We start from the raw sequence: 19,798 nt of genomic DNA, 5'->3' as shown, positions 1-19,798 counted from the left end.
TGGTTTGGGCTTATACCGAACTGACACCAACCGCCTTCTTTGTTATCCCGTATTAACGCCAAGCTGCCCCGGAATCATTGATCTCAACATAGTGGAGAGTGTTCTCTCAGATCGAATTCATTACTATCGAAGTAAGTAAAAATAAAAATAAAAATTTATGATACATCACGTCGATGCAGACGACGAGATTGGAGTGGGATGATTGTGCGGTGCTCTGTGTGCCTGACTGCATTACCGAGCCCAAAGGATGGGTGAAGACATTTCCATGCAGCAGGGTTATCAAATCCGGGTTCAAAGCTTTGTTTGATCATCTGATGGTTCTGGGACATTTGGGGTTGGCATCTTCGGTGGGGGTCAACTTTGTGGGAGGGAGATGATTCTTCTGTACTATACTCGGCCAAGCAGATACCGAAGCAATTGCATGGCAGCTTCAAAATGGAGGTGAGCAGCCGGCCCGCCTTCTGTCAAGTTCTGATTTAGTCGAAGCCAGTGAGCCGGTGACATGACTGACTATTGCCCGGGTAGAAGCGATCCGTCTTCTTCGATAGTTGAGACCATCCTGGGTGGACGCGGAATTGGAAGAGCTTCTCCGGTTTGTCCTCAGACTTAACCGCTACAATTTTCCAGTGCATGATTGAGAGAAACAACTGCAGCATTCTGCCAAGAGAAATTTTGCAAGCAAACACAGAATTTGCCGTCTGCTCGGTTAAGCAGTACAAAAAGCTTTCACAGTACTGTCGCTAATGTTTCACAAAAGATTGCGGGCGACGGTAGGAACGGCAGAGCAAGGGGTAGTATGACAAAGTCGGGTTACATCCCCCCCACGTCAGTCTCCGCCTTCAACCGCCAACCGTTGTCACAGAGAGTCTGGTACAGACTAATGATGTTTGCGCTGTTATGGGACCCTGGAGCTTGTTCGGTGGCGGCTAACATACACACACACGACGTTTGAAGAAAGGTTGAATTATCTGTTTTTAGCCCTTGGAACTGCTCGAATAGAAAACGCAGCTGTAGACACATACGATTGTTTATTGCAACAGCACGTTGATGCGGCATCCCCACTTTAAGGAGCACATTTGAAATACACGTTACGGAATACAGACTATAGAACTTTCATGTGTGACAAAGTTAGGAAAAGTTGAAAAGCATCTCTACTAGGGCTTTGGGGCAAGTTATGTGGCCTCATATTATACCTTGTTCGCTGATATCTTTCTGGAATTGCTTTCGAGATACGAGACCTACCAGCAACCTCGGGCTTCCAGTGGTCGCTGCACTCCGGATTCAATACTCCTAACAATTACAAGCGATATCCGAGGAGAATAAAGCTAACCTAGGCTTCCGGGCTGGCCCACACATTCCCGTGTCCAGGACATTGAACTCTTCTAAACCCGCTAGGGACGGGACCTAATTTAGTAACCGCCATCAGTATCCTTGACAAATTTAAAGTCATTTCCATTGAGTTTCCATATACCGTGGAAGTGACTGACTGACCTTTTATTATTTTTTGGCATGATGCTTTACGACAATAGCCAATTGCCTCGGCACCATTCGACGATAGGGCGCAAGGGGTAGCTAGACCATGACGTCCCGGCGTGGTGGTCAGACTGCAGGGTTCATTGATAGGCTAGACCTGCAAGCTTTGCTACTCACCCTCTACATATGCATAGCAGCAATCCTGTAAGGAGGCGTTCGTTCCTTTATTATTGAATCTTGATCATTCAGAAACGCTTCCAGAATGTCGGTTCACGAGCTGTGTCTGGCATGCCTTGCTTTGCCAGGGCTACACTTGGCCTCGGCTCAGATGCCAGCTCCTGTGTGACGAGTTCTACCAAAATGGAGCAGTCTTGGCTACAAAAAGTTTAAAAACAAGTGTTCTGTCTGTTAAAATATGAGAGTGCAAAAGACCGACGGTACTTCTCGACTGGCGTGAGGTGCAAGCTGAGACCATAACTCATCGTCAATGACCCAGCAACTTGGGTCAGGCACTCGCCCGACCCTGGCCTACCCGTCATGTAAATTCATCCTGCGGCACAGCGAGCTGACAAGTTTGACAGGCGACCCACGCCGCACAGCGTCACATCGCCAATCAACTACGGATGACAGAACGCCAGAACTTTTGAAACATCGCTTTCAACCACCAGAGCCACTTTTAGAAGACTGGCTCAACTGGTGCAGGTTTGTGTCAGGCGAAGGACAGTGACCCGCAACGGATCCATGCCAATCTTGTCTTTGCATTGCACGTTCAAGAGAAAGGGTCACCAACTCCATGCGAGCGAAGACGTAATCGAGACTGGCCCAGCTTGACGGACTTCTGTGCTGTTCAGATTCCAAAGAGCAATGTCGCCACGCTTGAAACCACAACAATAGAGCGAATCTTTAGTGGTGGCCTCGACCTTGTGCCATAGCTATCAAAATTATCCCAGGTAAACGGTCAGTTCGACACGGTGATGACTTGCCTCCACTGCGGTCAGCATCACAGTTACACGACAATGCGGGCCGAAGAAAACCTCATGCAGGCATCCATCCTACTGGAGGTATTGGCAGCGAATCATTGAACGGGACATACTTTTTCGCTTTCTATTAGCGCCGTTGCTTTTTTTTATTCCTATTTATTCCTTCTATCCCCCCGCACCCCTCCTCCTTTGCTGCACACCACTGAGGTAATCACCAGATGCCAATGTGTGGGGATTCCGGGACCAAGGAGAACACAGTCCAAACCGGCTTTGTGGTCAGTTACGAGCAGAGCCCCTTGAAGGTCAACCGTTCTATAGAACTTAGTGGCGAACACCATTCCTGATATTCAACTCGCTCATCGCTGCGCACATGTGGACAAGAAGACGCAGATCCCATGCTCAGCTGAAGCCACATTCAGTCTCATCGTCACATCGACAACAAAACTAGACCCGATATCATCATTTATAAATGTTGAGAACCAATACTATCCACGCCTGAAGACCCGAAAAGCAAATCTGGCGTCCGTACGTTAGTATCTTACGCCATGCGACGAACCATTGAATCAAGCTCAAAATATTCGCATTATTCCCATGTTAAATTCCCAGCTCGAGTTATATCAACCCCAATCTTTAGACGGCCACCCCTCTTTCAGACTTGAGGTCACACAACGCGATCAAGTGCTGTGCCAAGAATTCATGGCGCTGACAACCTAGACCGTTTCTGAACTTATATGCATATAATGTAGTGTCCTGCCATTGAATTTCTAAGAACCTCCGGAGGAATGACGCATATCCATGGAATATCATGTGCGAATACACACAAATGCCGGGGTCGCACGCGATCGTGCAAAGTTGCCTGACTATGTCTCTTTCAAAAACAAACAAACTGCTTTGATCACGAGGAATTTTCTTCATAGAAATCTGCCAGAACCGGTTGAGCTGACTATTGCCATGAATGCTGGGACCGCGCTTTAAGGCCGGTGTAATCCCGCCTGCACGCCCGTCTAGATGAAGATAGCCATGCTGATTCGTCCCCACAATATGCAATAACAACACCATGGCGTTGGTCCTCCAGACCTAGACAACCTAATATAACCCTTTCTCACATGGGTTCGGGGTATTGATTTTCTCGCTCTTCCGGCAGGCAAGGCGCCACTGGCTTTTGGGTGCATATTAGTTCGGCCTATAGGATGACATGCCATACATCTCCCTCAATCGCCGTTCCAGAACGGAGAGACGGCCTGGGGGTGCGCATGAGGTATGCAGCTCATCGTCACACCTCGCACCAGCAACTGCCACACCATTGACAAATGCGGAACCTCTCTGTCCGCACATGCTGTGGTCCGAACCATGCCTGAGGAGCAAGCACGAAAAACCGATCGCCCCACAAACGACGTGATATGTTCATAGGCATGCCTGCTGCTCACCGCGAGTCGGCATCGCTGGCAAAGAAGGAGCAAACTGTGCAATGCCTTGCCCAAACCGCCACGCAGTAGTGTAGCATGACTTCTCCAAAGAAAGAAGAACCCATACGATATCATTTCCATAGTCATCATCATCATCATCAGTAGTCGACCCGTGAAATGGTACCACCCCCTGCTTGACCGACTGCTACTCAGCTGCTGCACTAGACTTTTCGATGCGCTAGTTGCAGAGCACAAACTCGACATCATCAGTGACACGAAAATTTAGGGGTATGCATCGCACAGCATCACTGCTAAAAGAGCAAGCGGGGGTTCGTAACAATTCATAGGCCTGCCTCCGATGATACAGCATTATGAATAATTTTCCATGCATTGGCACCCTGAAGTAATCCATTGTTCTCAAACCTGCTAGAACGTGACACCGTGAACAGCAGCGTAAGGAGTGACTATTGTGGGATTCTCCACGGCACGTTATGAGATAGATAGCAAACCAGGCAGGGAGGAGGGCCCTTGAGTCTGTCCCATCCCATCAGATCACGAGCAGGCGTGACTAATCTATCTTCAACAATACCTAATCCTGGAGATAGTACTACCTTGAAAGCATCACCTCGGCACTTCGACTCATGCAAACGATGACAAAGAAGAAGAAGAAACAAATCTATGCCATAGATCTCTGCATCACGAGCTTGGCGGATATGCCCGATAGTGTCTCTTGCAAGAGAGTTCCTCGGCCACTCAAAACCACAAGAGGACCCCTCCCCATCGAGCATCGTATCGTGGGAGATTCTTCAATACGACCCTGCACGAGTGTTCCCCGGCCCGAAATCTCGGACCCTCCCCTCCTCCAGCAGCAGCAGAAGCACCGAGCGTTCTCTCCGAGAAGGAGAAAAAGAAAAAGAACTAAGAAATAAATAAAAATAGAAACAAATCCGGTGACACTCCAACTAGAGAATGTCTCACCTGCCCCTTTAATTTTTCCCACTCCTCTCCCGCTTTTTCAGCAGATCCTGCACTTCAATCCCGCTTGGGCCGCAGGGATCCTCAGCAATTGTCTTGTCATACAAGGAGGCAAATATTATATGTTGGTGCAACAAGTACTAACATTAGCCTGCCCGTCATGCCGGGAACCCCATGAGGCAGTTGGCGAATTCATGTGTTGTCGAGTGATTATGCTGATCAAGGCCACACATAATTACATGGCATTTGAGATGCAGGTGGAGACACCGAGTGAGATGGCATGCTTCACGTAATATAGAACTTTGAAAATAATGGGCTGATCATACCTGCCAACCGTGTACGGACTATTTTGCTTTACTTGATTTGTTAACTATGCAGTACGTACCGTGGGCTGACCCAGGTGGACTTGGTTACACGTTGTACCACATGCATTCGTGAGAAACAAGACTGGAACGAACCAAATCTGCTGTCTAGATTGGGCTATGTAATGATCCAAACGCCGAGAGCGATGCTTTTTGCTGCCTCAAACAATCCGCAGGCGACATATGTACAATGAACAACCTACACATGCGATTTATACAGACTTGCAACGTACAACCCTACGACTTACGAAAGCTTACTCCGTATCGAGGCCGGCCTGCTTCACCAAACCATAAAATACGCCTTTCTTTTTGATGAGATCCTTAGGCGTATCAAACTCGACCACCTCGCCCTTGTCAAGCACGACAACACGATCCGAGTCCAGGATGGTGTTGAGACGGTGAGCGACAGTGATGATTGTCCTATGAGCAAATAGGGGGCTTCGAAGAGTGCTCTGAAGTGCCGCATCTGTCTCGACATCTACCGCCGCCGTCGCCTCGTCCAATACCAGGATGTTGGACGGTGTAAGCATGGCGCGTGCCAAGGAGACGAGTTGTCGTTGTCCTTGCGATAGGTTTGAACCTGTGGGTTTCAAGGTCAGTCAACTTCTGGCACAAGTTTCATTGGCGCATGCGTGATAAATCATTGGCTTCGGCGATATGCGCGATGATGGGATGGTGTGGCCGAGATACGATGGCCATGACATGCGGGCGATGAGTTTTGCCGTTTCGTGTTATGAGGATGCATTCCTTGACGATCATGCAGGTGTTTGCTGAATATTGGGTGGATAGGTGGCACCGCGATTGCTTCCAGTAGAGGCTGAGATGGCACCACCAGCATACACTTGCAGCATGTAACCCGCGAGTGTGTATGCAGATTCCCGAAAATACGATGGAGATGGTGATGTGACAGAAAGCCGACAGAAAGCGCGACAGGTGAAAACTTCCGAGACTTACCTCCTTCGTTTAATTTAGCCTCAAGTCCTCCTTCCATGCTGGCCACATGTTCCTTTAGTCGTGCATGATCTGCTCAGAGAGAGTGCATTAGTTACCAGAGCTAGTGAATTGGCAAAACATGAATGGTCTTCTTAAGCGGCTAAGCGAGAGCATGTGCTCTTCCCGTCCTGCGGTGTCATAGCAGAGCTGTCAGCTTTGTGTAACACACTTACCAAGCACACTCCATAGTTCCGTATCGTCATGTACATGACCAGGGTCCAGATTATCCCGAACGGTGCCCTCGAAAAGAGCCGCGTCTTGTGGAATGATAGCCAGCCGCCTTCGTAGGTCAAGCAGTCCTATCGTCGAGGTGTTCAGATCATCGATGCTGATATTACCTGTGTCCGGCTCGATGAGCCGGAAGAGTGCAAGCGTTAGTGACGACTTGCCGGCACCTGTACGCCCAACCACACCAATCTTCTCATGTGACTTGATGTCAAGATTGATGTTCTTCAGCACTAGATCCAGTCCGGCACGGTAGCGAGTGCTGTAGTTTTGGAAATGGACAGCTCCGTTAGCCGGCCACGCAACTGGCGGCCTGTGTCGATGGATAATTTCGGGCGCCTCACTTGGGAGGCGGGCATATTCGAGGACTCGTTCAACAGACACAATATTTGTCTCCACCTCAACTGTCTGACGTACAATCCAGTTGAGAGAGGTGGTGATCTGAAGGGCATACGACATGGCCAGACCAACCAGGCCAGAGGTCAGACCGCTATGGTTAGTCACAGAGATGATTGAGAATCCTGCGGCCGAGAGGATGATGATGGCTCCGATGAACTCTAGCCGGATGGCCAACCATCTGTTGGCGCTGATAGACGGATAGTAAGCCCGCAGGTTTGAGTCGACGCGCCATTCGTTTTCAAGTTCAAACCTGCCTTGCTGTCGGTATGCCCGGATAGTGCTAATGCCACCGAGTGACTCTTGGAAATGAGCATAAATGGGGCTCCGACTGACACTGTCCAATCGCTTGAGCTCGCGTGATGACCTCAGGTAGTATCGCTGGATCCAGTAGTACATAGCGCTCAAGGGAATGATTAAGGCGACGAAAGCCGGCGTGCTCACCGAAACAACAGCCAGCGTGAATCCAGAACGAGCCAGGTTGACAAATAGCATATTGAAAGTACGGGCGAGAACCTCATCCAAACGATAAACATCGCTTGAGAAACGATTCATGATTCGACCGGCCGGGGTTGTGTCGAAGAACGACATGGGCGACCTGAAGATTGCTGTTGCCATTCTTTCATGAAGCTTTCTGGATGCCTCAATAGAACAGAAGATCCATAGTATCAGGGTCTGCACGACAGTCAAAGCGGCTGAACCAACACCAAAAGCGAAGTAGATTCCAAGATACTTTCCAACCTGAGGGTTACCACCAACCTTGTCGTTCATTTCTGCCCAGTTCTTAAGCCACACACTACCGCCAATCTGGGCAGTCTGGGAGGCAATTAAGGTCCCCAGGTAGATAGCGACGGCAATGATATTGCTCGTCTTGGCATATTCAAGATAGACATCCCATTTGACCTTGCCTTGTTCTAAATGCTCTTTGGTTTGTCGGGTCTTGCTGCTTGGACCCTCCTCGTCGGAAAGCTTTCCACGTGGGCCCTTGAAACTGGCAGTACTTGCCCGTCTCAAAGTTGACATGCTACCGGTTCGCCTTTGCACATTTGACGAACCGCCGGGTTTGATGGGGGCCAGCTCGGGTACATTCTCTTGCGCCTCTTCAAGCTCTTCCTTATCAGCAGCTGTAGCGTCCTCAAGGTAGGTTGACGAGGATTCGCTCGAAGTTTCTTCAGGGCTGTTCACTTCAGTTGCTGGACTTGAATCTTGACCAGTAGACTTGACTAGATCCGAAATTCCTCCCTTCATGGCCATGAGCTGAGCGAACGTGCCCTTTTCGTGAATTTCACCATCTTTCAATTGGTAGATGTAGTCGGCAGACGCAAGAACGGAGATCGCATTTGTTGCCAAGATTCGGCACTTCGAGTTTAGCAGGCCCTGAGATCCTAAGACATTGTCGATTAGATGCCGTCCGACGTGAGCATCAACAGCTGATAGCACGTCGTCGAGCAGATAGATATCAGCACGAGCATAGACGGCTCGAGCAAGACCAACACGTGCTTTCTGGCCACCACTGAGAGAGATGCCCCTTTCACCCACGACAGTCTCGTCCCCGTCCGGCAACTGAACAAAGTCGTCCAGCAGAGCGCAAGCCTTGACAGTTTTTTCGTAGAAGTTGGAATCGTACCGGTGGCCAAAGATGATATTTTCCTTCACCGTAGCGTTCATGATCCATGGCTGTTGGGCCACATAAGCGACGTTCCCTTTTACTTTAACGTTGCCCTTCTCTTTGTACAAGTCACCAAGGACACTTTGCAAAAGTGATGATTTGCCTGCACCGACTCTTCCGACTGCGCATGTCAATTCTCCCTTGTGAGCAACGAAGTGAATGTCCCGAAGGGCACTCTTCGAGCCATGGCGATCCCACGAGAATTGGCCATCCTGAATGATAACACTCTCATCTCCACGCTCTTCGGCGGCAGCACTGATCTCAACAGCATCGTTTTGCACTTCTTCAGCAGCAAGGTATTCTGTCAAACGACCAACAGCCACAGTTGCTTCGATGATGGACGTGATGACCATGGGCAGCACGGCCAGAGGGAATGTCAGCAAGTTGAAAAGCGCCAGGGCTGGAAAGACGATCTCTGTCGTCAATGGCTGGTCTTGGGTGAGTACGAACACTGCGAATGTCGAGCACGACACCAAAAATGGTGTGGTAGACCAAGTGAAGTTGGCGAGTGCTTGACCGGCTCCGATCTTTCGAAGATTCTGAAGCTCCAGGTCATTTCTCACGTGGTTCAGCTTGTTCATGAATGCGGTGCTCCATGCATATAGCTTGATGCTCTTCATGTTGTTGATGATCTCGGAGATGAGACGACTCCGAGCATCTTTGTTCTTCATCTGCTGCTTTTGCAGGCGTTTCATAAACCTGGCAATGAAGCCGTTGATAGGAATCATGATAATCATAACGGCGATACCAGCAAGCATAGACCAACCGACTAATTGATACAAGGACACCATACAAATAATGATTTGGAAGGGCGCAGACCACACCTGCTGCGCAAACTGGGTTAGGTCCTGCAGACGTTGAGCATCTACAGCCATGTAGTTGACAATGTCACCAGTGGTCTTCGAGGCTCGCCCTTCATTGGACAGCTTGAGAGACTTCTTGTAGATCGCAGAGGAGAGGCCGGCCTTGATGCGCATACCGGTGACGAATGCAAGCTGGAAATATTGGTGCTATAACATGTTAGCTATCTTGACAGCCCCATGGCATATCCCGTGGGCACTTACAACCATGCTTGTTTGCAAGCAGGCGACGAGGAACATGGCCAGTGCGATGGAAGCACCCTTGACGACAGGCTGCGGCTCTTTGCCTTTGTCATACGAAGCAACAAAAGCGATCAAATAACGCAACAGTTGAGGCTGAGCAAAAGCCGACAGATCATTGGCTGCCTTGAAGACAGTAGCAAGCATATACGGACCACCATAGGACTTGAACATGACCAACCACAACGAGGGATGCTTCTTATGCTCAACTTCGTGCTTCCACGCCTTGTCAAACTGCTCGCCGGTCGTAGACGCCTTGTCATTGGGGCCCAGTCCCCACAAGTCTTCCTCTGTAAGATAGTGCTTGTATCCGTACTTCATCATAGGGGTCATCCATGAAAATGTCAGTCTCGAGAAGACGGTCGCATACTCGGCGGGGCATTCTGCTCCCTCGTCATCGACCAATGCCTCGTATGCACTCGCTCGCTTCGGCCACAGCCACTCAAATAGAAATTCAACTGCCGAGAGGCCAAAGCCAACGGTGTAGGTTACAAAGTATGGCAAGTTCGTAAGGTAGACTTGCTGAGAGACAAGAGATCGTAGTTTGACGGCGTAGACCAGCAGCAGAAACAGCCAGTAGAACAGAACCACGCCATTGGCATACCTCGAGCGGGCGTGTTCGGCCCACTGAATCGCGAATACCACCCATAGTGATATCAAGGTCAAGAAGGTGGTCAGGACTCGGAAGTCACCGTACCATATATTGGGGAAGTTGATGATCTGGATCACAAGCTGGGCAACGATGTCGGCGATAACAGCAACGAGGAGTGCCTAGCGAGAACCAATTGTCAGCATGAAGTCGTCTCCTGGGGCCGATGCACAGGTCCCGAGGATGCGGAAGCTCACCTGCTTTGTCCAGAAATGCCAGTCCTTCGGCAGTTGCGCAGCCTTGGATTTCCTCAAGACATACCAGAGAGCCAAGGGTCCGCACACGATACCAAACCCAGCGACCAGAGCAACCCAAACATCAATGAAGCATGGCGTGAAGTCGTATCGGAAGGGGCTCAGTGGGCCCCAGCCCTCCTCATTGCCGCATAATGGCTGCTTGAAGCTGTCTGTCGCGCTCAAATAGCCGTGGCCGAGCTGGTGGAATTTGGGCCGGAAGCCGGTGAAGGAGCCGGTGGATGCGAGGACCTGCTGCGGCACGCCGTTGCTGAATTGCATGACCGAATCCGCTGCACTGCTCAGAGACTGAAGGTGTAATGTTAGTTCATAATAGGTTACTGCTGATCTCAGGAACAGGATTGCGCAATCGGGTGGTTTTGTCACGAGATCAAGCAGTTTGCGACTGGAATAAAAAGAGAAGAGGTCAGTGTCGCTAACCAATCGCCTGGGGGAATTTTAGGCATGACGCTTTCGTCGGCAACTTTCCATCGTTATCGCCGAGGCGCTGGCTCTTTCTTGCAGGGGGGGTGGGCGCGTTTTGTAAGCAGAGAGCCACTAACCTAGCGCGCCACTGGTCAATTTACTGTCTTGCCATCCCGCCATTGCCAAGATTTACAGGGCTAGCCGCTAGCCGTACTCAAGAACTTACTTTATTTCGTGCCTGTCGCAATGACACTGGGCGTCTTCCACCCTGGACTCCGTGTGTATGTACATAATCACACAAATGCATATTCTGTGGTGTCTTTTTTGTCACGTAACTATGTTCATGTTATGACATCTATATAATCGCGGGAGCATCAGTGCCGTCCTTCGGCGTCACCAAAGAAGTGGCCACCGTCGCGTCGACATGTATAGCAAGGACACATTCATCACAACCGTGGAGACACATAGTATCAATGAAGGCTAGGATGGGGAAAGAACCGCCGAATACCGTGCGTCTCGCTGGATGACAACATTCGGCGAGGGTATACATATAGACGTAGACGCGCTGGCATGCATGGCAAGTCTACACCATCACTTCGTCACGAAGTTAGCTATGACTGCTGTGCACGCTTTCAATTTGACTCGACTGGGGTGCGGTACACAGAACCAGCTGTGCTGCTCCCAACAAGGAACATGATGTCCCCTACAACAATTTCCGCAATAGCGATGACTTCCATGTACAGGGATTGGAATTCTGTATTGTTCAGCTCCGATGGCAGGGTAGGATATGCCGTCCGAGACGTTTGCCATCATGCCTGAAATGTTGCGACTAACGTACATAGGTACACTCATATCACCCAAAGCCTCTGTCGTAGCAAATGGTTTGCCCAGTGTCTCTTCTATGCTAGTGAGATCTCCACAACTCAGAGGGAAATCTCTAATTGTACGCAAAGGTTGGGCTTTGTGACAGTGAGTTTGCTCCGGTCAGATTCAGACCCAAGGAAATCAGTGGGACCGGATACATACTTTCGTGTCTTGTACGTCAATTTTTGCAATGCGTGGCGCGTAGCTCAGAAGTGCATTCATATACTTGCGTCTCTTCCATCTCTTGGTCCGTCCCAAAGTCTCCTTGGTATGAGGACCCGAACAACATGTTTTTGTTGATGTTATGACACCGGCAGATATGAACGAATAGACAGCATGCCGTCCCCTTGCCACCAGAGTCAATAACCATTCATCTCGCATAACGACTGTGCTCGGCGGCTAAAGCCGAAGCTCCTCCCAAGATCATGGATTGGCGTCTGTGGAACATCACGGGGACGGGACAGCTGGCTCCTTTATCATGGACTTGCCAGTAAGCCCCTGCTCAGGACTGGTGTAATACTGGTAAGATTCAGGTTTCACCGGAAAGGCGTGGAATACGAGGAAAGACGCAGTGAAGCACAGTGACAAGCTACACTCTTCAACCTACACTATTTGCGTTCAGTCAACTCACCAAGACGCCATGTTCGCCTGTGGCTGTTGATTCACCGATATTTCACTCTAACCATTGTCGACCCAAACTAGAGGTAGATGGATATCATAAACAAAGTCTTAATTCCTACCAATAAGCTCGCATCCGTTCCCGCCCTCTAATATGATACAGGAGAGTGACTATAATAAAAATGAGACGCCGGATTTGACTGCTTAGTTGTTGAAGTAGAAGTTCTCGTCAGTCGTTCTTCCACGGATGAACTGAGGCTCAGATCCAGGGACATAGATGTCCTCGTACAGGATCTTGGGTGTCGTGTCGGGAACAGCCATGGCCTCAGCAATGGCAACCTCATCGTTGACGTGCTTGCGGGCCTCCTTGTCGAGGGTCTTGAGCTCATCCTCAGTAGTGACCTTCCACTCCAGCATCTTCTGCTTCAGGCCAGCAATAGGGTCGTTGGTCGAACGCATGCGTTGAATCTCCTCACGGGTTCTGTAGGTGGTACCAGGGTCGGACATGGAGTGACCACCATATCTGTAGGTGACGTATTCGAGGACGAGAGGACCGTTGTCGTTGGCAGTGTACTCCTTTCCGTACTTGACAGCAGCCTTGACGGCGAGGACATCCATGCCGTTGACCTTGAGGCCGGGGATGTATTGACCACGCTTGTAGTAGTCGGTCAGGGCAGACGAACGGTTGGCAGCGGTACCCATACCGTACTTGTTGTCTGCAGAAACAGGTTAGCATGCGGGCAGTCTGCTAGAATACGGAGTCTCGCAGTGGCTTACTCTCGCAGCCGAAAAGAGCGGGCAGGTTCCAGAGCTTGGCCATGTTGAAGGCCTCGAAGACCTGACCCTGGTTGCTGGCACCATCACCGTAGAGGATGACGGCAGCGTTCTTGCGGCCACTGTACTTGTGTGCAAAAGCCAGACCAGCGCCGACGGGGACCTGGGCACCGACGATACCGTTTCCACCGTAGAAACCCTTGCTGAACATGTGCATGGAACCACCCTTTCCGTAGGCGATACCCTCTCGGCGACCCAACAGCTCACCAATGATAGATCGGACGGTGGCACCTCGCATCAATGCGTAACCGTGGCATCGGTAAGCAGTGATAACATCGTCCTCCTTGGTCAGAGCGTGCTCGATACCAGTTGCGACAGCCTCTTGACCGGTGGACAAGTGACAGAAACCGCGAATCTTCTTCTCCTTGTACAGTCTGTCGGCGGCCATCTCCATTTGTCTGCGAACCCCGTCAGCAACCAGCTCAGCCACCAATGCTGACCGAATAAGACTCATACCTGGTGACAACCATGTCGGTGTACATCTGCTTCAGCTCCTTCTTGGTAACCTCCAGGGAGTATGGCGGGGGGTCCAGCTCGTATGTCTCGAAGCTCTCGTCACTCAGGTTGACCGTGAAGGGCTTTTCATCGTCCTATAGCACGAAGGAATTCTAGTCAGCATTCTCGTCAAATCCATCGAGCCGACTCAAGACTCCATCTCTGGCTGAGCACCGGTGGGTGTTCCGTGTGCTGATGGAGTCCAATTGAGTGGTTGGCAGTAAAAAGCGCATTTCCCGTACCTCCGGAACACCTTGCTCAATAGAAGCAGAGGCCGCATCAGTGGTGACGGTCCTGAAAGCGCCAACAGCAGGAGCGCGGGCGGCGCGAGCTGCACGCAGCGAAGGGGCAGCTGCCCTTTGTACCCTCAAAGCGCGAGAGAACATGTTGTGATGGCTGAAGGGGAAAGGGAGGAAAAGAAAGGAATGGTGTTGAAACGAGAGCTTCGTTTAGTTCAGGGATATGGAGAACCTCCGTCAAACAACAAATTATTTGGCGTTGGGGATTTTCGCTGAGATACGGAGGTACTTTGCGTCTTCGCTCCGAGATTTCCCTCACCGCGTCTAGAACCCTTCGGGCTTAGTGCTATCGGAGCTTTGGTGGACCTCGAGGCTTGTTGAGTCCAACGCTAAATTTTGTGAGGCCGTCCGGTTTCTTGGGAACTCCGTGGATTTCTCAATGCAGCTGCACCTGTCTCAATTGCCATGTAGTTGAAGACAGCTTATCTTATGGATCTGGCATTGAGGTATATAATGCATCACTCCCAAGGCATCCCTCTAGTTGCCTCTGCCACTGCCTCGAGGCGTCGCAAAAGACCTTCAGAAAGAAATCTTAGAACAACCCCATTTCACCAAGCCCGAACCCAGGTTCGCGAATTCGGGCCTTATTTAGTGCTATCAACAATGAGCTGCTTCTGTCTGTCTAGTATCAAGAGCTTCAGTATGGAATCCGTACCGTCGTACAGTATATCCTTCTTACATGTCGCCGTTGTCTTGACGTCAACGCAACATTGTCGAAAAGACAGCCAACCTTCTCGAGCTATACATAGAGATTCGGGATGCTACAATTAATACTAACCTAGTCTAGTCCAGACGTCCCACACTGCTTCGACAATGGCTAAAGGGCTGCATTAACACTACGACAGCCACAAATGTCTACCGTGAGCATATTGTTGAGTTTTGTTCGTTATTACTGCGATGAAGGGAGTGCCATACTTGTAGTTCAGCGACTGGTCCCTTCTCGTACATCTGAGCTTCTACGAATCTTCTGACTCAGTCCACAATACCCATGGTGTTTTTTGCTTCCGCTCGGAAGCTATGTAATGATAAAACCGCACTTGGAGCGATCAAAATATGCGTGTTTAAGCGCATCGATAATCATTCCAAGAAGACTATATTGCTTTACCGCCTTCAATCACCCAAGAGTCTCACTACCAATAAGTTGCCTTGAGCTTGTTCAACGCTCGGAGGAATTTGCCTTTCATGAATATTCATGCAACTCACGGCCGCAGGCCCAGCCTCTCGAAAATGACCTGTCGTAGTCAAAAAGAAGTTTCCTTGTTCAGAGGATTATCGTGCACCCAGCCAGAGTGTATGTCACTGCTAAGGTGAGCAACTAGGCCATGATAAATGTGCGTCTCAGTGGCAGAAAACAGTATGCACTTATGTGCAATATTCCTCTCTCGGTAACGCCGTGACTGGGCGCAAGATCTCATGTGGCGTATACAGGGGATGGGCAGCATAAGGATAACAGTTCATCTTGTAAGCTGTTTTTCAAGGTTGATATTTTTATTTGAAGACATCAGAACGAAACACTCTAGTAAGCAAGGAACTGTTCATGATGTCGTTGCTTGACCTCGACGCAAGCTTATATGTATTCCTCCCACATATTTTTCTCCGCTTGGGAGCCTGAAAGTGTATTTCGGGGTTGAAGATTGAGCACCATAGGTCACCACCACTTTATGGATATTCATTCCCATTCCGAAAACCAGTCATGATACCATTCTTTGAACACAAAAAATCACTCCGAACGCTTAACCGAAACAAACCACATCGCTTATTCTTTTGGAGCATGCTTGTATGGGTTACACACTCGGTGGTAAACTGCCAAAGCCAAAGCACCGTTCGTGCAAAAACGCCATGTTCGAGGCAATGGACGCCTTCAAATATCTCTTCCGCATACACCCCGCATAATACAAGGTCTCTCGTGTTCTTCCCGAGGCCCTATTTTCGCTGCTTTTTACGTCGACCTGCGGTAGATGCACCGGTGTCGCCATTGTCATCGTCAGAATCGTCATCATCACTGTCATTTCTACCTCGACCTCCTCGTTCGTTCCCTTTCTTGATTGAGATGAGACAACCCTGTTCTTTCAATTTCTTGGTCAACGGTGTGCTGGCCTGCATACCTGGAAAATCCTTGGCGCTATAGACCGTGAACACCTCACTTATGGCCGACGCGCGTATGCGGTGGCGGGCACCAATGAAGTTGATCAGAGGATCAGCCATAACCAGGATGAACTTGAGTTTGAACGTGCCCGACGTGCGTACCGACAAGTCAGGAAAGCAGAAGAAGCAACCCTCTACGCCGGTCTCGTCACGGCCAGTGAAGGGAGATGCAACCGCAGTGCCCATCAACCGACGCTGCTGTCGGTACTCCTCCGGCATGAAGCTGATATCCTGCTTACCGGTATCGTCCCAGATGGTGCAATGCATGACCATGAAAGGGATGCGAAGCGCTTCACGAACATCGCCGGGCGTGGCCAAGGGATCGTCAACCTTAACTTCCACGATGGGTGGTGGATCGATGACACGACGATCCCGTTCACCAAAGCCACATGAGCGTGCGGCCATTGGTTGTTGACGAATCGTGAGAGCATAACTGAAACGGATTGCCGATGTCCCGGGTGACTGGATGGAGTTCGTTCGCACTTGGGTTTGGCTCCTAGACGGACTAATCTGTGCTTCAGCCTGGTTTTTGGGCGGAGGATCTTGATCATTGGTCAGAAGATCTGAGATCCGTACCCGTTCAGGAGGCCGAGTATCCGACCTGGTCGACCAAGTTCGACTGGGAGAAGGTAAAGAACGTTGGATCTGCTCGGGGCGAGCCTCTGTGCCAGTATGTAGCAGCAGAGACCTGGGAGATGCAACTCCAGAAAACCGCCGTACAGGCTCGTGCGGCCGTTCATGTGGTGATCGTGCCGTAGGTCCAAAATGTGCACCCGAGTATGAAGTGCCTGTAGCTAGATGGTTCCTTCCCAGGGTTGATATCTCCTCTAGGCGATCAGTAGGCCTGACATTTGTTGTCGGATCCCGAATTGATCTTTCCCCCGCATAATAGGTTCCGGAGCCAGTTATGACATGTTGTCCACGGGCAGTTGGTGAATCAGGCAACACCCTATTTTGTGAGTTAGCAACTGGATAGGGATCACGATATGTCGATACACTTCGTCTTGCCTCATATGCTGTCGATGAAGGCAGATCCGCAGTTACTGAAGTCGGTGCACTGGAAATGGGTGGAAGCCGTGTACCAGGTCCTGGTAGCTCTTGAGGGTAACATCTTGGATAACTAGGCTCAGAAGCCCATGTGCTGAGTGGTCTGCTCATGGCATCCACCATCATAGGGTCAGAAATGAACAGCGAAATGTTGAGCAGCAGAGATGGGTTGAGATCCTCTGTAGAAATATGGTTTGCCTCAGGAATATGCCTATAAAGACGCATTTGTTGGCCTTGTCTGGCTCGGGGATCGGCTGTACCAATAAAACAACTCGGAGACTAGCCTGCAGCAGCAGATTCCGACTGCTTGGTTGAGTAGTGATGATAACACCCCAAAGCTCTAGGGAAAAGCAAGTTGAGGCTGAGACAGAATCGTCTCAAAAGGACACTATCATTCGTGGCCGGGTTCCGTCGCTCGCTCGCTCGCTCGCTTTCTCCTAATCCAATGCCTATATGAGACCGGTGAACGAGGTTTTTTATATTGACCCAATCGCGGCTGAAAAGTCCAAGAATACGCAAATTGGTGCAAGACTCGGGTGAAGACTCGTCGGATGTCTACATGTTTGGTGGGATTTCAGAGGAAGTGATAGAGGCTGACTAGGTTGTCCCTTGCAACAAACTGCCCGCCACACGTCTATTGGCTTATCCGACTATAGCGTCCTGTAGAGTTGTTTTCATGAGACAGAAAGCAATGCGATGACGGGTTTTTGAATTCGTGAAGAGAAAAGACGCCGTCGTATCTAAAGCAATTAGAAGTGCCCTTGACAAGTTGAAACGCGACTTCCGCTATAATATTCGGCGGCGGGCCCGCGGGGCATACATTAAGGTACTTCGAGCACTTGGAGAATGAGATTCCTCAGCTGCTGTCAATCTCGAGCTGGGGGTCAGCGTCCCGGCCGAAACCCGTGCGGATCAGGTCAGAACCAGCAGGCGCCCCTGGCTCGATTTATCAGTGACAGGGCCACTCAACCGGTACTATGCAAGTAGCGGTCCATGATATGACGAAGAGGTAAGGATCGCGATTGGTGCGAGTACACTAGGAGCACAACAGTAGACTTGAGTTGAGAACTGGTGATGTGTAACGGTGGACTGAGACAAACTGGCTTCGCGCCTCGTGTGTGCAGCGAATCCAACGGGAAGGGGATCGAATGTTCCAAGAAACCGGTCAATGGGATTGTCGGGTCATCGGTTAATGAAGTTTGTGATGGGGCGTGAACCTTCAGGGTGTCACTGTCATGGAGTGAAACTCTCAGACGATAACTCAGCTACCATGTCTTGCCTTCATAAAAGGCAGCTGCATCTGCATTGAAGGGGGGTGTTTTTTGGGGGGTGTTTATTTTCTTCTTTCTTTGTTAAACTTTCGAGCCAGTCGTGTTCCAAGTCGTGTTTGGTTCGCGGGTTATACTCAATGTGGATGGTTCAACGGAAGAAACCAAGTAGGTGGGATTTGATGGACAATGGGAGGGTGTCCTCATTCCCGCTTCCTGGAAGCGGGACAGCAAGCAATAGTTCGCATGGTCTATTGTGGAGAAGACGCACCCAAGACTTGCCGAGAAGCCAGGATTTTATCCAGTGTACATCCCATATCTTACCCAGTGATTCATGTGGAATATAGCCATGCCGTCTTTTTATGCAGGGTTCACTTATATACAACTTGAGTAACTTAGTTGCAATGTCCGAGTTACTAAAAAATCTTGCGGCACTGATGTTACGTGACCTCATGGTTTTGAGTCTGTACCTTATTCGACTATCAGGTGCCTGAGCTGGCATCAAGTACAGAAACGCATGCCACGTAGCGTCGAGGACAGGTTAAGACTCTGCTCATTCGGAGCGAGGATGCGTTCCTGGATTGCCTTTTGTATCAAGAAAACCACTTGCGTCGATGTACCACAAACTATGGGGTACAATGTATGTAGGACAACGAAACATTGAGTTTCTGCCTCCCTTAAACCCTGCATCATCTGCAACATCAGTCGTACAGACTGTAGGCATTCCAGACATACAATTGGAGAGGCTAAAATGATTGAGTCGACTGGCGACCTAATTCGCAGAGACGATCTGTACGTATGTTCGCAAACCCGAGGTTGGGACTTGCTTTTAGGAGGAACTTACTTAAGGTAACTAGTGAAGATCTCGGTAAGACCCTAGGCAGGATCTTCGTAAGACGCCAGTAACCCTTGTTCCTGCCATCAACCTTACCGGATCCCATTTTTTATGCATAGATGAGGCTCACGTTCAGTAACCGTAAAATATCGGCTGCGATGGCCACCACAATCTCGGTTGTAGAAACTCTACCACAGTAAGCTCAGAGCGTATGTGTCGTTTATACGTGGCGAAAGTCGGGAGAGCCTATAGGATAGTGGAGGGTCTGAGCCGCGCCGCTAATCAGTCTAAGTCTGGCAATTACAAAAAAGACCAAAAAGACAAAATAAATAAATATCACACTAACCTAGCAATGTCAGAACTGTTCTTATGTCACGGTCGACAGCCATCAAATCCATTATCATCATAGCCTTGGCCTTGAAAGCTGAACATCCAACTGCAATGCCTCAGCTGCGCTAGGATTCGAGGTTTTGATTGATCAGGGCGGAAGCCTGCATTGTTTAGCA

The 19,798-nt window shown here is 49.9% G+C and overlaps 3 protein-coding genes across 3 annotated transcripts; all 3 read right to left on the bottom strand.

Annotated features, from left to right (window-relative positions):
- Positions 1 to 5,183: 5,183 nt before the first annotated feature.
- Positions 5,184 to 10,946, bottom strand: BKA67DRAFT_565086 (metal resistance protein YCF1). The gene is made up of 5 exons (XM_046102791.1): positions 10,426 to 10,946; positions 9,544 to 10,350; positions 6,363 to 9,489; positions 6,151 to 6,219; positions 5,184 to 5,776 (listed from the first exon to the last, which is right to left on the bottom strand). Exons 1-5 carry the CDS (start codon positions 10,741 to 10,743, stop codon positions 5,451 to 5,453), a joined length of 4,647 nt encoding a protein of 1,548 aa, XP_045958690.1. The 5' UTR covers positions 10,744 to 10,946; the 3' UTR covers positions 5,184 to 5,450.
- A 1,627-nt stretch (positions 10,947 to 12,573) lies between these two features.
- On the bottom strand, positions 12,574 to 14,084 carry BKA67DRAFT_535741 (dehydrogenase E1 component-domain-containing protein; the record flags this gene model as incomplete). The annotated part of the gene is made up of 4 exons (XM_046100059.1): positions 12,574 to 13,085; positions 13,147 to 13,601; positions 13,660 to 13,793; positions 13,941 to 14,084. The coding sequence occupies 4 exons, from the start codon at positions 14,082 to 14,084 to the stop codon at positions 12,574 to 12,576; spliced, it is 1,245 nt and encodes a 414-aa protein (XP_045958689.1).
- Positions 14,085 to 15,920: 1,836 nt separating this feature from the next.
- BKA67DRAFT_516666 (velvet factor) lies at positions 15,921 to 16,574 on the bottom strand (the record flags this gene model as incomplete). The annotated part of the gene is made up of 1 exon (XM_046097836.1): positions 15,921 to 16,574. A coding segment is annotated over one exon (654 nt), but the record flags the coding sequence as incomplete, so codon positions are not given.
- Between the last annotated feature and the right edge of the window lie 3,224 nt (positions 16,575 to 19,798).

The sequence above is a fragment of the Truncatella angustata genome (assembly GCF_020726525.1).
Source record: "Truncatella angustata strain MPI-SDFR-AT-0073 chromosome Unknown BKA67scaffold_4, whole genome shotgun sequence".
Taxonomy (NCBI): Eukaryota; Fungi; Ascomycota; class Sordariomycetes; order Amphisphaeriales; family Sporocadaceae; genus Truncatella; species Truncatella angustata.
This window is presented reverse-complemented; position numbering and strand designations above follow the sequence as displayed.

What these genes read in the sequence shown, in the direction of transcription:
- BKA67DRAFT_565086 (XM_046102791.1), bottom strand. Translation starts at nt 10,743, where the DNA reads ATGCAATTCAGCAACGGCGTGCCGCAGCAGGTCCTCGCATCCACCGGC. An exon ending in GGCATTTCTGGACAAAGCAG is followed by an intron (nt 10,351 to 10,425) that starts GTGAGCTTCCGC and finishes GGTTCTCGCTAG; the next exon opens with GCACTCCTCGTTGCTGTTAT. An exon ending in GCTTGCAAACAAGCATGGTT is followed by an intron (nt 9,490 to 9,543) that starts GTAAGTGCCCAC and finishes AACATGTTATAG; the next exon opens with CACCAATATTTCCAGCTTGC.